Source organism: Haemaphysalis longicornis, unplaced genomic scaffold (assembly GCF_048455015.1).
Source record: "Haemaphysalis longicornis isolate Haplotype H1 unplaced genomic scaffold, Haemaphysalis longicornis Haplotype H1 scaffold_1, whole genome shotgun sequence".
NCBI lineage: Eukaryota > Metazoa > Arthropoda > Arachnida > Ixodida > Ixodidae > Haemaphysalis > Haemaphysalis longicornis.
In genome coordinates this window covers 381178656-381193121 of record NW_027526203.1, presented here as the reverse complement: position 1 = coordinate 381193121, position 14466 = coordinate 381178656, and the positions used below count along the sequence as shown (strand labels likewise).

At 50.0% G+C, this 14466-nt stretch overlaps 1 protein-coding gene and 1 pseudogene across 1 annotated transcript; one reads left to right on the top strand and one right to left on the bottom strand.

Moving 5' to 3' along the window:
* Positions 1 to 446: 446 nt before the first annotated feature.
* LOC144171851 (uncharacterized) lies at positions 447 to 8350 on the top strand. The gene is made up of 3 exons (XM_077700993.1): positions 447 to 991; positions 1088 to 1216; positions 6978 to 8350. Exons 2-3 carry the CDS (start codon positions 1200 to 1202, stop codon positions 8212 to 8214), a joined length of 1254 nt encoding a protein of 417 aa, XP_077557119.1. The 5' UTR covers positions 447 to 991; positions 1088 to 1199; the 3' UTR covers positions 8215 to 8350.
* Positions 8351 to 11101: 2751 nt separating this feature from the next.
* On the bottom strand, positions 11102 to 11686 carry LOC144171835 (uncharacterized; annotated as a pseudogene).
* Between the last annotated feature and the right edge of the window lie 2780 nt (positions 11687 to 14466).

The following is a 14466-nucleotide window of genomic DNA, read 5'->3' as shown; positions in this document are numbered from 1 at the left end:
AAACAAGCTAAGTGCACGCTGAATGTTTATCTTAAGCGTATATAGAGGCTTTCAAATACTGAGCATCACCTTGAGCTATAGCTTGAAGTCGCCATTCTTTGAGCAGCCGCCAGGCATTGCCGATTGCCGCGTCGTCAATACATCTATACTACATGCGCGATGACACCATTTCGTGGAGCAGCGGCGACGGAGAAATAGGGAAGTGATGGAGGAGGGTGGGCGCGTACCCTTTCGGGGACCGTAAAAAATATCAGCCGCTGAACAAGACTGAATGGACTGGTAAGTAAAAAAGGGGAGCTCAACTGTTTGGACTTCTTCAAACAAAATTTAATTAGTATGAGTCAATTATCACTAAACACCTAATCAAGAATCATTATTTTTCACTTATCAACTCCTATAGAGCGGGAGTAAAGTTAACTGGCTTTTATCGCAGTGACAACCGTGAGGACATGTATACATTTTGTTGTGAAACTCCTGTAGTGAACCCAAAAGGGCGAGCGTGCAGGCGGGAACAGTACACTGAACGCCCTTTAGTAGTTCTGTGACTCCACGCATAAAGCTTCGGTCTTCAATATTGGCTCATGAAGTCCAAGCTCGCCGTTTTGTGGACTTTTGTAACTGGAAGACGCCTTTGCGTAGCAGACGACGCCAAGGTGCGTTTCAGTTCACCTCCGCTTCAAACAGCAGTTCGCATCGGCATGGCCATCGAAAAACCTGGGAACTTGGCGCCATCATGGTGAACGGGCTGCTCCAATCGGTTTCGGGGCGACCGAGCAGGCACAGTCGGTTACACAGGAGGCTATGCCCAACCGTACAGACCGGAAAACTGTTCTGAGGGATCGCCATCATCATCATAGTTATCATCGCGTCGTCGTCTCTTGAGTGGTCACCGGCGCGTGGCGTCTCCTGCCTGACTGAAACCACGTCAGCGTTCCAGAAGATTCTTCGTTCCATCGGGACGCACGTCTGGAACAGCCAAGCAATCGTCGTGGTGAGCTTCTTCATTGACGGGGTACTCGCACAGTGATTCAGGCACGAATCCGTGTGGATGACGTTCTTTTTTCACCTAATTCTCTCCTCACTTTAGCTCAGCCGTTTCGAGCTCTCCGTCCCGAGCTGCCACCGGCTGTTCCTCGACGGTTCCCTCGCAGTGACGAAAGGCACAGAAGGCCGCGGAACTTGGACAGTCACCCAGGGCGATGTCGCTGACAGGCAAGTAATTTCATTGCCGAAGTATTCGCATGCTCGAGCGAAGTATATACATGGACACTGCTGGGAAATTGCGTTGGGCACGTGCAACGTTTGTGCAGTCTGTCAAAATTTTGTGGGCCACGACGACCATGGCCGGAGCAGGCACTCGGCCGAGCAGGGGCACTGCGCTTGCTGCTGCCGGCTGGTTAGTCGGCTAAAGAGAGTGAGGGGAACTTTCACGCTTCATTTCGTAGTATGGCTGGCGCGATATGTGCAGCGGGGCCGGTTTCTCAGAGCAGGCGCACTTCGCTTCAGCGCAGGCCCTTTGTGCAGCGCTTGTCGGGCCGGACAAACTACGAAAGCAAGAGCAAAAGTTCCTCTCGCCGCACAACCAGCCGACAGCGGCAAGCGCAGCGCCCTTGCTTGGCCACGCGCCTGCTCCGGCCACAGTCGCCGTGGCCCACACAAATTTGACAAAGACTGTACTTCCTGGCACTTGGCTGTACTCAACCATAGTGGTGGTGGATAGAGGACCCACACGCCATTTTAATCAACAGTGATTGCTCTTAATAACGACTAACTCGTATCTATGCTCGTCTCTCCGTCTCCTTAGCTAACGACCAAGCCTTCTTTCCATCTCGGCTGCATGGGCACTGACGCATGTCCCGTTCCTCCTCGATTAGCTTAGCACGTGGCAAGACACCTGCGCTCGATCTGGCAGTGACGTCACACCTGTTTGGTAACTGCCTGTTTGGCAAACTAGGGGTATAGGAAGCACGAGGTGGCGCCGCCGCCGATCTGCCCTGCACTATTTTGTGCCGCCTAAATTCCTCTACCTCGAAAGCACTTTTCACGAGTCGGGGATCTGAGACGTCGACCACGCGCAAACTGCAAGCACCGGGACATTCGTTTTACAGTTGAGGGCCAGGACGAATGCGCGACCACTGGGTCTGTTAGCTAATCAGATGTCGGTGGTTCTGGGATTCCGCACGAAATGTTGAGAATCCCCGCATTAGCAACGCGCGTTGTTTGCGGCACCTCAGCCGTGTGTGTAAGTATACTTATTGACGCGTCTAGAAAGAGCAATGTCAGAGCTGGAGCGTCCAAGTTGTTTTATAGGAATTGTTCGTTGGTGCTTACTTGACAAGGCGACAGACTTCGTGAAGTCGAAATGTATAGTTTAATTATCTATGGGGTCGTTTATCGCACAGCAAGAAATATTGGCTCAAAATTGGCGTACTAAAGGTCGCAATGGGATAAAAAATGCAATGTGATTATTCATTGTTGACGTGCCTTGCACCTTCCGCCTAAACACGACTCAGTCGCGATCCTTGCACTCGATTTGACGAAAGCGTTCGATAGAGTCTCCCATACTGCCATCCTCAGAGGCCTAGAGTCTACCCACCCGGGAGAGCGCATCTATAACTACGTGCGTGATTTTCTCACTGCACACACCGCCGTACTCCAGGTAGGCGAGCTCCGCTCTGATTGTATCCACCTTCCTTCCATAGGAACATTCCAAGGTTCCGTATTGTCCCCTCTTCTGTTCAATTTAGCATTACTGAACATCCACAAAAAGCTAGATTCGGTTGCTGGCCTCAAATACAGTCTGTATGCCGACGATATTACGATGTGGTTACCTGGAGGTTGCGATGCTGAGATAGAAGCCATCCTTCAACAGGGGGCCCATATTGTGGAGACAGAGGCGCAACTCGTTGGGTTATCCTGTTCTCCAGAAAAATCTGCCCTGCTCATTCTGCCTGCCCGGTCTTGCCGTGATTCACCGAACATACAAGTTTCCCTCGGCAACCGGATCATCCCAGAGGTGCAAACCCTAAAGGTGCTAGGCCTCGTTATACAACGCAATCGATAAAACGGTCAATTCCTTTCCCTGCTTAACTCTCAAGTAAATCAAACGATTGGCCTAATTCGTCGAATAGCTAGCCGGCACCACGGGCTCAAGGAGAGAGAACGAATTCGTCTAGTTCAGGCTTTTATCATCAGTCGGATCACGTACTCTCTCCCATACCTTAACCTTACCACCTCCGACATAGACAAAATTGACTGCCTTATCCGAAAGGCATACAAGGCAGCATTACAAATCCCCCGCCACTCGTCCACTGCCAGACTTGCCTCGTTGGGAGTATACAACACTGCCCACGAGCTACTATAGGCCCATCGCATTAATCAGTTACGCCGCCTCTCCACCACGTAACCTGTCGGAACATCCTTCACCACTTACGAATTGGCATCCCGGTAATTGTAGAAACGAAGCTTCGTTGCCTCGAGACATCCGAGACTGCCTCCACATACGTCCCCTGCCGCGCAACATGCACCCAGTACACCACGCGGAGCGCAGGTGCCAGCGCGCCCGTGCGCTTACAGATAAATACCACATCTCCCCCACCACCATGTATGTTGACGCCGCGGAGTACCGACACGCGGACGGCTTCGCTCTGCAGTAGTTACCCACCCCAACTTTCCCCCAGTCACCTCCCTCACCGTACGGACCTCTTACCCCGCAACGGCGGAGGAGGCGGCGATAGCCCTGGCTCTTATCACCAGGCCGCAACCACACATTGTATAATCACTGATTCGAAGACGGCCGTTCAAAACTTCATTCGCGGTAGCATTTCGGCTACCGCACTCAGTATTCTCCTCCAAAATCCCCCTACCCAACCAGTCGACATCGTCTGGACCCCGGCCCACACTGGGTGGGAGGCAACTAGGCGGCCCACAAAGCAGCGTGAGAACTTACCAGCCGTGCTGGGCTCGCTCCTGCTCCCCACCACGGTGCTCGGTCGGCCCGCGATCGACTGGTGTCGTACCAAGAAATCACGGAGCATTACCGCCTCTCCCGCCGCCGCTATCCCCCTGCCCACACATCCCTCACCAACGCTCAGGAGCGCCTATGGCGACTCCTTCAGACCAATTCCCTCGCCAGTCGTTCCCTCCTCCACAAGATCAATCCCTCTGAGTTCCCTTCACCCAACTGTCCCCTCTGTGACTCCCTGGACACACTAACCCACGTCATCTGGGCCTGACCTCTTAACCCATTCCCCCCCCCCCCCCCCCCCCCCCCCTCATCTCCAGCGTCGAGAAGTGGGAGGACGCGCTGGGCAGCTCCCAACCAGGGTGCAACTACTCCTCGTTGACCGAGCCGCCACCGTCGCCGCCAGCCTTCGGCCGGCGGCCACCACGCGTTCCTAGCCAATTTGCTTGGGAAATAAAGTGATCTCTCTCTCTCTCTCTCTCTCTCTCTCTCTCTCTCTCTCTCTCTCTCTCTCTCTCTCTCTCTCGTCAAGCTGCGATAGTGACCATTTTTCGCCTACCATTTTGCCCTCGCTGGTGACCATTTTTTTGCCTACGCCCGTGGCGTAAATGTGCTTGCTGTGGGGCACGCTTTAAAGGCAAGCCTTCGGAATGGTGATGACCACACCTTATAGGCATGCGGGAAAGCACAGGCCGAGTTGCGGAAGCCTTTCCCACCGAAACCTGGTGACCGATTGGGACTTATTGGCTCAGACAACGAAATTCGGATACCTAACCTATAAAACCAAATGGGGTATAATATTTGTCGTTTGTTCCGATTAGTTGAAGCTGTAGGTCTGACAGCTCCCACGGCGAAACTATGAAGTTTCACAGTGGGTATAACTGTTTGGTGTAACTGGGGGGAGGGGGGGGGGGGGGCAGCGCGAGAATACCCACGTTGTTCCGACTACGTGGCTGCGGTCGTCAATGGGAAAGGGCTTCTCTTTTATTAAATGGGCTCCGATCTAAATTAACTAACTGCCTGGCAAGGCTTCCGTAGTTTGGTACCTGCGGTTGCTCAGAACTTCTTTACATATGAGCTTGTGTAGAACATTACGTCAGCTGTGGCGTTACTTGTTGGTGGTGTTGGTCTTTGTTTAGCGAAGTGACGCTTTTTGTTATGCACAGTCGGTAAAATGCTTGTCTATAACAACGATTTAAACTTAACTAGTTACGTATGAAAACTGCCGGAACATGTTGGAGACAAAAGGGGTGGGCTTAGATTTCAGAACGCGACAGTAGTTTTCTTCACATCCCGTTCAGCCGGGGCAGGATAAGGCTGAAAGTTCGAAAGCCGTGTAATAGACAAGCGTTTTACCGGCTGTACACGCGTCTGACGCCCATTCTTTATGGGGTTGTTGCTGACGTCAATTCCTAACACTTTGTTTGGCTGGCTTATCCAAACTTATAGCAGTTCATAAAGGGAACGTGAAGACAGAATAAGAGTTTGGTTCTTTCGAATCTTTGCCCCCAGAATTACACAAACTTCATGCAATTAAACCGGATGATAAGGAGTAGCAGCCAATTTCTTGCACTCTTTTACGGCGTAGATAGTGGCCGGCATGAGTGCCGTCCACTACAGAGCAACACAGTTCGGCTATTGTAGTGCTTCCTCTGGTTCCGTTTAATGTACGGCGCTGCAGTGCTGGCATAATCACACACTGATTACTGTTTTCGTTACTCTGCAATGATGTCATTGCTGACGTCTTGCAGCTGGAAGTTCAGAATCTTGTCAACACTTGTGATTGTTTTTGGTGAGAACACATCGCTTTTAGGAATAATATGACAGAATTTGAAACTCACTCACTCACTCACTCACTCACTCACTCACTCACTCACTCACTCACTCACTCACTCACTCACTCACTCACTCACTCACTCACTCACTCACTCACTCACTCACTCACTCACTCACTCACTCACTCACTCACTCACTCACTCACTCACTCACTCACTCACTCACTCACTCACTCACTCACTCACTCACTCACTCACTGAAAAAACGTCTTTACCTTGGCCTATGGAACAGTCCTGACGAACTGGCGCAGTAAATGATAGGTAATAATCCGTGACAATCTTTGGCAAGTAGCCTGTGGTTTCGACGGTTTGGTCCAAATTTTCATCCGCGCTTTTCATGCTTCGCGGTTTTTCGGGACCTGAAAAGCCACTAGCGCGATCTAAGTGCCTTCCGCAACAGCGAGCTTGAATACTTTTTCAAACCACGAACCCTGGTGGAATGGCATACACGTCAACATTCCTTAGCGCACAGGTATCCTTGGGTAGATTTGAGGCAAAACAGAAGTACATAAAGAAAACAGTGCTTTCAATTGAAAATTCATGTTGAATTGTTTTTAAAAAAATCCATAGAACACCGGAGTTATAAAACGGTGTCTATGAGAGGCGAGATAAAAGCAGGATAAAAACAAAGGGAAAAGAAACAGACTTTCGATAGCGCTGTCAAGAGCAGCACCAAACACATGAAAAACAAAACGAAGAAGCTCGGCGCCAACAACTGCTGTTTTAAACCGCACAGATCAGGTCAACTCCGCCCCGTCTGCTGAAAAAGAAGTTCAATGAAGGCGATTCACATACGAATGCTGCACACTGCATGGCAACTCCCCAAAAGGGAGTTCTAGTCAATTTTTTTTCGCTGCTTCAGGACTGGACGGGGTCATTCGATGCTGAAATTGTCTTCCTATTACAACGAAGCTGTTAGCCTCTAGAAGGTCGGAAAATTTTGTGCGGTAAACAAAAAAAACAAAGGCAGGACTCAGCAGTTCCCGCCTAAGACGTCGATCGCATGCGTCAGGCTAATAAGGCGTACAGCATAGAGCTTAGTATTTCTTTAATAAATCCACAAAACAAGCATCGAAACCGCAATATGGATAATGCGCCTGGCCAAGTTTGTGACTGGTCGTCTTAACTACGCTGATAGTTATTAACAGTTGTGTTAACTTTTGTCTATTTGCAGGCAGTTTTTCTCAAGAGGCCGGTCTGCTTGAACAGGTTTATGTTGCTTTGGACTCCCATTCACTCCAACATCTTGCATATCAAGCATATGCTTTCTCAGAGAAAGGAAGTATCCTGCAAAGCGATCAATCGGACTACCATCACAGCGGAAGTGGGCATATAAGGCAAAGCTTCTTGATGTCATCCTACCACGAAGTTCTGAGTTCTGAGACGCACGTCCTGACTCAATACAGTTCAGGGTCGTTTGAGTACACTACTCAGAAGACGAAGGCGTTTGTTATGGGCACGTCGTCGCTAAACAACTGCCTCAATGTCACACAAGTCGTTTGCAGCCGTGAGGAGACTTCGGCAACGTTCTTCCAAGCACGCGATGCGGAAACTCTGCTGTCAGCCCTCGATACGTCTGCCTTGTCAGCTAACGAAGGGAGCCGCAGCGTGATGAATTCTTTCGAGGAAGCATACGAGCGCATCGTTTGCATGCAACTCTCTACACTGGACACGTTTTCAGGGATGCGTGTTCACAACGCCGGAAACTCCGACATCACAGCGCCACCTGGTTGGCAACAAAACGCTGTTTCGGAAATTCCAAGAGACTCGCTGTTGCTTACACCGAACATCTGCACTATCCCCGCGTACGAGGGTAGCACGAACTTGGCGTCCTCGAGTTCCCATTTCCACAGCCCGGAACTTAACGAGGTATTCAACCTCTACAACTCGCTAGATAACTCTGTAGCTAACCCAGAGGACACGATCCCGGAACCTGAAGCCCCGCACCTCGTCAATAACTCCGACATCACAGCGCCACCTGGTCAGCAACAAAACGGTATTTCTGAAATTCCAAGAGACTCGCTGTTGCTCACGCCGAACATCTCCATTATCCCCGGGTACGAGGGTAGCAAGAACTTGGCGTCCTCGGGTACCCATTTCGACAGCCCAGAACTCAACGAGGTATTCGACCTCTACAACTCGCTAGAGAACTCTGTAGCTAACCTGGAGGACACAATCCCGGAACCTGAAGCCCCGCACCTCGTCAATTCCGAGGAAGCCTCGCCATCGCCTGCACCATGCCGTGCTGCGTCCCACCTCTGCCAGAGGAAGCGCAAACTCTCGGCCAGCAACGGGGCCATGCGGCAAACCAAGTGCTCCAGGATGAGCGCTCTGAAGAGGTCGTTACCTAGTGGCGACGGCCGCAGCCACAACGCAAGCTCGGAGTCTTGTTCCTCGATCAATGCGCGTTACTAAACTCAATTTCATTATTCGAAAGTAAATCCCTACATCATTAAAAAAAACCTTGGTCCAAGCTAAGTAAAACTCCGCATGTATATGCCAAGGATTTACGTATGAGGCTGTTAGTGAATAAAGAAATATTGACAGCATGGTTTATTTTCTAAAAACATTTGTGTCGTATGTTATTCAAATACAAAGATGTGTTTCTGCAATTATGGGAGTCAATCACTTCTTGAGACGATGCCCCTAAAATGCGATGTGTGCACGCTCTGCGTCTATTTTCCGTGTGTGCTCTGGGAGGTGATCTCGTAGTTGTTTCAGGTGCTCTCGGAGCTGTTTCGGGAAGTTTTGGGTTTCGCCGATTTAACTGACGGGGTATTCTGTACGAGAAATTTTGTAAGTGACCCCTTACGCATTTTTTTTTTTTTTGCCGTGGCATCAGTTGCAAAAAGTTGACACGGTTTTGTGGACGACGAGAAGGTTATGAGTGGGTCATTGGGTGAGAGGGGTGTGGATGGAGACAATACAGGGGTAGGCGAATGGTTGTTGGCTGGCTGCGTTGGACGAGCAGAAATATTTATAGTCGCCGCCCGATCAATGAAGAAGGCGTTTGACGTGGCGATTAAAATGTAACCCTATTTCTTGAGGTCCGCTGTGGCATTTTTGGCTATTTTTGCTGTCGTATTTCGTCGAGAATACACTTCTTGTCCTGCATTGAAATACAGAAGCCTTGTACTAATTAATTTTGGGGTAGCGCGGTGTTGGTTAGTTTTCTGTACGAAGCGAAGCTCAGTTTATTGGGATGCTTTTTAATAAAACGTTGAGGAACGGCCATATGTTGTTTGTCTGTATTTCAACGGTGAACTGAATTACTGGCTCAATCGGATTGAGGGGCATTAGGAAGTTATCTGCTGTCGTTTCTTGAACACCTAAATTCCACTGAGCCAGCAATTTCGTTCACCATTGAAAGAGGCAAGTTGCCGTTACGTTTTGATAAAAAGACATCCTAACCAACTGAGCCTCTCACGTACAGAAAACCAACACCGTAGACGGCCCAGTTTCCCACAAGGCCTCTGTAGTTTCTGCTATTCTATGTAGGACAAGAATTGTATGCTCGACGAAAGATGACAGCAAAATTTTTGAGAAAATGTCGAGCCTTGTCATCAGCATTTGTAGTGGTTTTCAACAGCTTCGCTGGACATCCATTTTCGCAGGGCGGGGTGACGACCATTTTTTTCCTTCGACAAACCATGTGCACTTAGTTTTATTTTTACAACGATGTGCACTTAGTTTTATTTTTACAACGATTAAGCGTGCCACTCCGCCAATTATGCATTTTTGTGCACATGTACGGCGTTACATGGTTTCGGAGTCATGATTTTAAAAATTTATTTTTGGTTTGTTTTCATGTTTTCTCCGCCTTATGATAGCAGTGTACGAGACACAGTGGCGTAGCCAGAAATATCTTTTGGGGGATGGTATACGCCGCCGGAAAAAAATAATCCAGAAGAAAAGCTAGCCTGCGCGCAAATATCATTCCAATTTGATTTCCGTATCGAATTTTATTGTTTTTGCTTTTACATAATACACCGATGCCGAAGGTGAACACCGTGGACGAAAAAAGGCCGAAATGAGAAGGGTACAGAGGGGAATACACCACTCAGAAAAGTTCGGGGGGTGTTCTGAACCCACCGAACCCTTGCCCCCCTCTTGGCTATGCCCGTGATGAGACATGTTTGCTTATGTTAGTTAATTTGTATTATTTCTTACTGTCTCGATTGCTTGTATTTTCCAGACTTTAAAAATTGCCTTCGACCATAACCTCGAGAGTAGCATCACCTGGGAAATCTCTATTCGCACTAATATAAGGCTTAAATGCGTTAACTTCAGAAACTATGAATCGTGTGCATACACGGGGCGTTGCATCGTTGGTGCTGTGGGTTACTCGATATCGGCAAAGAATGCTTACGCGTTGAAAGAGCGCCTGACAAACATACCACCGAGCTGCACGGGGCTACGACTACAGCGCATCCGTACGCTGCCAGCAATCGTGCCGCTCGCGTGTCCTGCCGCGTAAAGCTGTGCACACATAGCGTCACCCGCAGCGCGGCGCGACGCCGCTGGCGGCCGTCTGCAGGGTGGCACGGCAAGTTCGACGCTAGTGTGCACGTACCTTAAGGCGCCTCCGGGTGCTACTTTCTAGAGGAACCAAGCGCTGCAGGCGAAATCTAAAAAACGACAAAAAAAAAAAAAGAAAACTGATACGCACTCCTCCTCACGCGCACTCCTCATCCTTGCATGGCCCACAATGCTCCCTCAAAGTGATTTTGTCCAAAAAATTTTTTTCTTTTTCTAGCCGCCCTTATATCTTTAGGGTTTTAATCGACGGCAGGCGCTGGGCCGGAAGGTGTCGCGCCGATAGTTCTTGGGCGGGGCTCGCTTGGTCCATCTTATTTCGTGACCGCCTGAACAACACCCCCTGCAGGCTGCACATGTGATATCTTTTTAGCGCAAGCTTGCAGCCTCACCAGCGGCATACCCTAGGCGATGTCGTGGCCGAGGAGGGATAGAGCTTTTATTGTGACACGGAAGAAACGAAGGAGAACAAAAGAAAAGGGAGGAAAAGAGAACAAAGGGAGAATGATGATAAACTTCTTTGGTATCATTGTGGGTGCTGGTGAACAAAAAACAAACAAATGTACAAGCGGCCAGAGTCCACAACAGTCAGCAAAAGGGATTGCTTACGTGCAGTTTGATGCGGCAGAACTACTCTCAAGGGCAGACCAACACCGTCGACAGAGTAACTATTTTCCTGCACTCGCGTTACAAGAGGAAAGGGAAGGTGTCGTCGTCAAAGAAGTCTGGCCCACCGTGACCCGGGTAGAGAGAAGTGTCCGCCGCGTCACTCCTCCTTGTCACCTTCCTTCTTCTGGTCGATGCCGTACTCCTTGAGAAGTTCATCGAAGATTCCGCGCTGCTTGTCCTTGGTGGCCTCGAAGATGTCCTCGTGCTTGGCCTTGGCCAGAGTCACCACGCTGCTCAGGTCCTGCGGGGACATGACCTTCTCCAGCTTCTCGCGCAGGCGCTCCTGGAGGCGGGACACCTGCGCCTTGCGCAGCCGGTTGTAGTCCAGGACGGCGAGCATGAGCCGGTAGCTGCACTCGTCCAGGATGCGAACCACATGACGGGTGTACTTGATGTCACGGCACTCGACGCGGTATTCCCGTGGTATGACGCCCATGGAGCGGCACCGCACAAGGAAGGCCGCGTTACTGGCGTACGTGGCGAGGTCAGACATGGAGCGGAAATAGCGGTCTACCAGCACCATGGTTCGGCGACCGTAGGTCAGGCGCAGGCGGCGCTTCAGCGAAGAAGGGCTCATGCGTGTCTTTTGCCGCTGCTTCGCCGGCGAGTCGTGCAGTTCCATCTTGTCGACCATGCTCATTTCCAGAGAGTCTTCGGACACCTTGTTAGACTAGTGCAGCATTACAGTGGCTCAAGCTTTGCGAAGCGAAGGGGGCGGTTTCAGAATTCCGAATGATGAAGATGATAATGATGCCTTTGTAGTGTTTAGCGCGTATACACTCAAGTGGGGACTGGCCAATTCTAAATAGTTGGCTGTTCCCCCGTTGGAGCTACGGATTTAATTTATTTTCCAGAGAAGAAAATGTGGGCGTTGAATGAAATTGTGTGAACTGCTGTGAAATCCTGAGATACCTAATAGTTCTAGCTTTCCTATCAATTCAAGCGCCCTGTTGTAGAATCATAAGCTTTAATAAAATTATGAATCTCCCTTTTTAGGTAACCAAAATTTCCGGCTCTAATCGACAGGAGTGGCATAGAAAGCGTCAGTCCCATACGGTTAATCGGCTTCTCCAAAAACAATCTCCGAGCTGCCGAGAAGCCGTGGCCATGGAAGAAAAGAATGTTCGACTCATTCCGAGTGCTGGCACGTACCCATAGATCAGTTGCAGAAAGCCCTGATATGAAGAGATATGACTCCGAAGCGATCGTCTTCGTTTTCATCCTTTATTTTCTACGAGGTTGATGCCAATGAAGAAAAAGAACGGTATTGGCAAGACTTTTGTAGCGTGAGCTACACTGGCCGAGGTTGAGCAGTTTCGCGTGGCTCCTGGAGAGCTCGGCCTGGAGAGTGTGGCGGCCCGGTCCACTTGATGATCATGCGAGGGGTGACCGGGTGTGGAACCGGTGGCTCGTGCGTGGCAGCAACACCGGCGTGCGCCTATGGAACCAGCTTAGCTCTGGGGTGATTGGTGACGCTGCGCCGGAGCCGCTTGATAAATGTATATGTGCCACATAATGCGTATACCGTGTGTGTGTCATTGAAGCAGCAGTAAGCATGATAAGCAAGCTAATCCTAGGCAACCAGGAAAGCTAAGAATAACCAGCTGAACTTTAACTCACGCTACGTATATCCCGGCATAGCGGAGCTAAGCCACTGCTAAATTTTTTTTCAACAGTGCATAGCTAAACCGTTCCCGCGGGAACAGGTAGCTGCATTTTTTTGTTCGCTTCAGTGCTGGATCGGTTTAGGCGAGGTAATATAAACAACGGTTCGGGGCCAGGTCTGGCAATAATTAATGCCGGTTCAATTGTGGTTCGAAACACTGATCACCCCACCCACCCGCTCTTGCCTGGATCAGTCCGATAGATTAATGTTTATTCTAAACACCTGGAGGCATGTATAGGGCCACCAGAAGACGTGTAGACCAGGAGGTACGTATAGGGCCACTCGCTAAGTCATTCGCCTTCAATCCGCACCTCTGTGGGTGGTGGAACAATAGAAGCCGCCGCGTTATCTGCACCCTATGCATATTTGTATCCTACGCTGGGATTTTCCTGATTCGTCTCGGCATCTAGGGGCGCCATGGGCTAGCGTGTCCCGTAGCGACCCAAGCGGCTGCCTTAGAGTTCGGGGAATACGCGGGAGCAAGAACAAAAGGGAGTTAATCGCCGTCGCAAGCTCGACGGCCTTTACGCACCAGCCCTCGCACAAAACGGATCGCTCCCCAACCGTGAAGGCGATATTTGTATTCCCATCCCTTTTGCGCTAATTGTGCAATTGTGCAGCGGCACAAGGATTCTGATGCCTATTCTATTGTTCTTTTGTCAACTATAGGATACGCATGTATATATTCTATTGTTGACAGCACAGTTACTTATTAGAGTGCATGTTTAGAATTCATTTGCGCAAAATTAAGTGCACGGCAACCTGCTTACAAAGTTGCCGTGTGAACACGCGACGCCTACCATGACCCTGCTTTGAAGAAACTCGTACGCCCCCCACCCGCGACCGATCTTCACACCGTGCTACGTACACGGCGCTACCACCTGCGTATCCTCTGTGACGTCCCTGATACCCGCTACCACATAGTTTGGAAGAGCCCGCCCAACCGCAATATCGCAGCAAGTCCCGCAGCAAGAAAGTACCAAGCAGCCCCTGCATGGGGGCACCCAGCTTCGTCTGGTCAACCGGGCGGACCAGGTGGCCAGTTCCAACGGCATCCTCTATAAAGACGCCACCCACTTGGCTGTCTTCCGAAACATAAAGGTTATTCTCTCCCTAGCTCTCCATCCTCCATACCCTCCCCAAGTCTCCCCATTCCCCCCCCCCATTCTCACTCTCTCTCTCTCTCTCTCTCTCTCTCTCTCTCTCTCTCTCTCTCTCTCTCTCTCTCTCTCTCTCTCTAAGCGCAGCTTCTGCGGGGAGGGGGTTAATCATACTGCCTGGTGAGCAGGAGGGTGCCTTGTCTATTAAGACACCGCGGTGTACCATCCACACAAACTGAACCGGAGTTCTCGTGAAACGTTCTACATATAGAGAGTTAGGAGAATTGAAAGCTCTTTCATGACAATGCGTCACTGCTAAGCTTGGCACGTATATTTCTGGGAGTTCTTTTCTATTTGGTAAAGTAAAGACTGGGGAGCTGGTACTCTAATAGACGCACATCATGGTTTTCCCTAAAGCGTACTGTGTGTACGAGGCAAGTTAACTAGGTTGCCCTTGGCACGCAGCCTCCCACGGAAGGCTTAACAGCAATACATCAGTTTCGAGTCTACGCAATTCATTGAACAACCCACGCATAGGGAGCTAAAGTGGAGGAAAGCTGCCAAAAAGGCATGCTGAAGAATCTCCTGTGCGAGCTGTCCAGCGATGGTTTGGTCACAGCTGTGTATTATTAACAACAACAACAAAAAAAAATCGGTCTAACTGGATACACTTACTGTACCAGCCAAAAAGTGGTC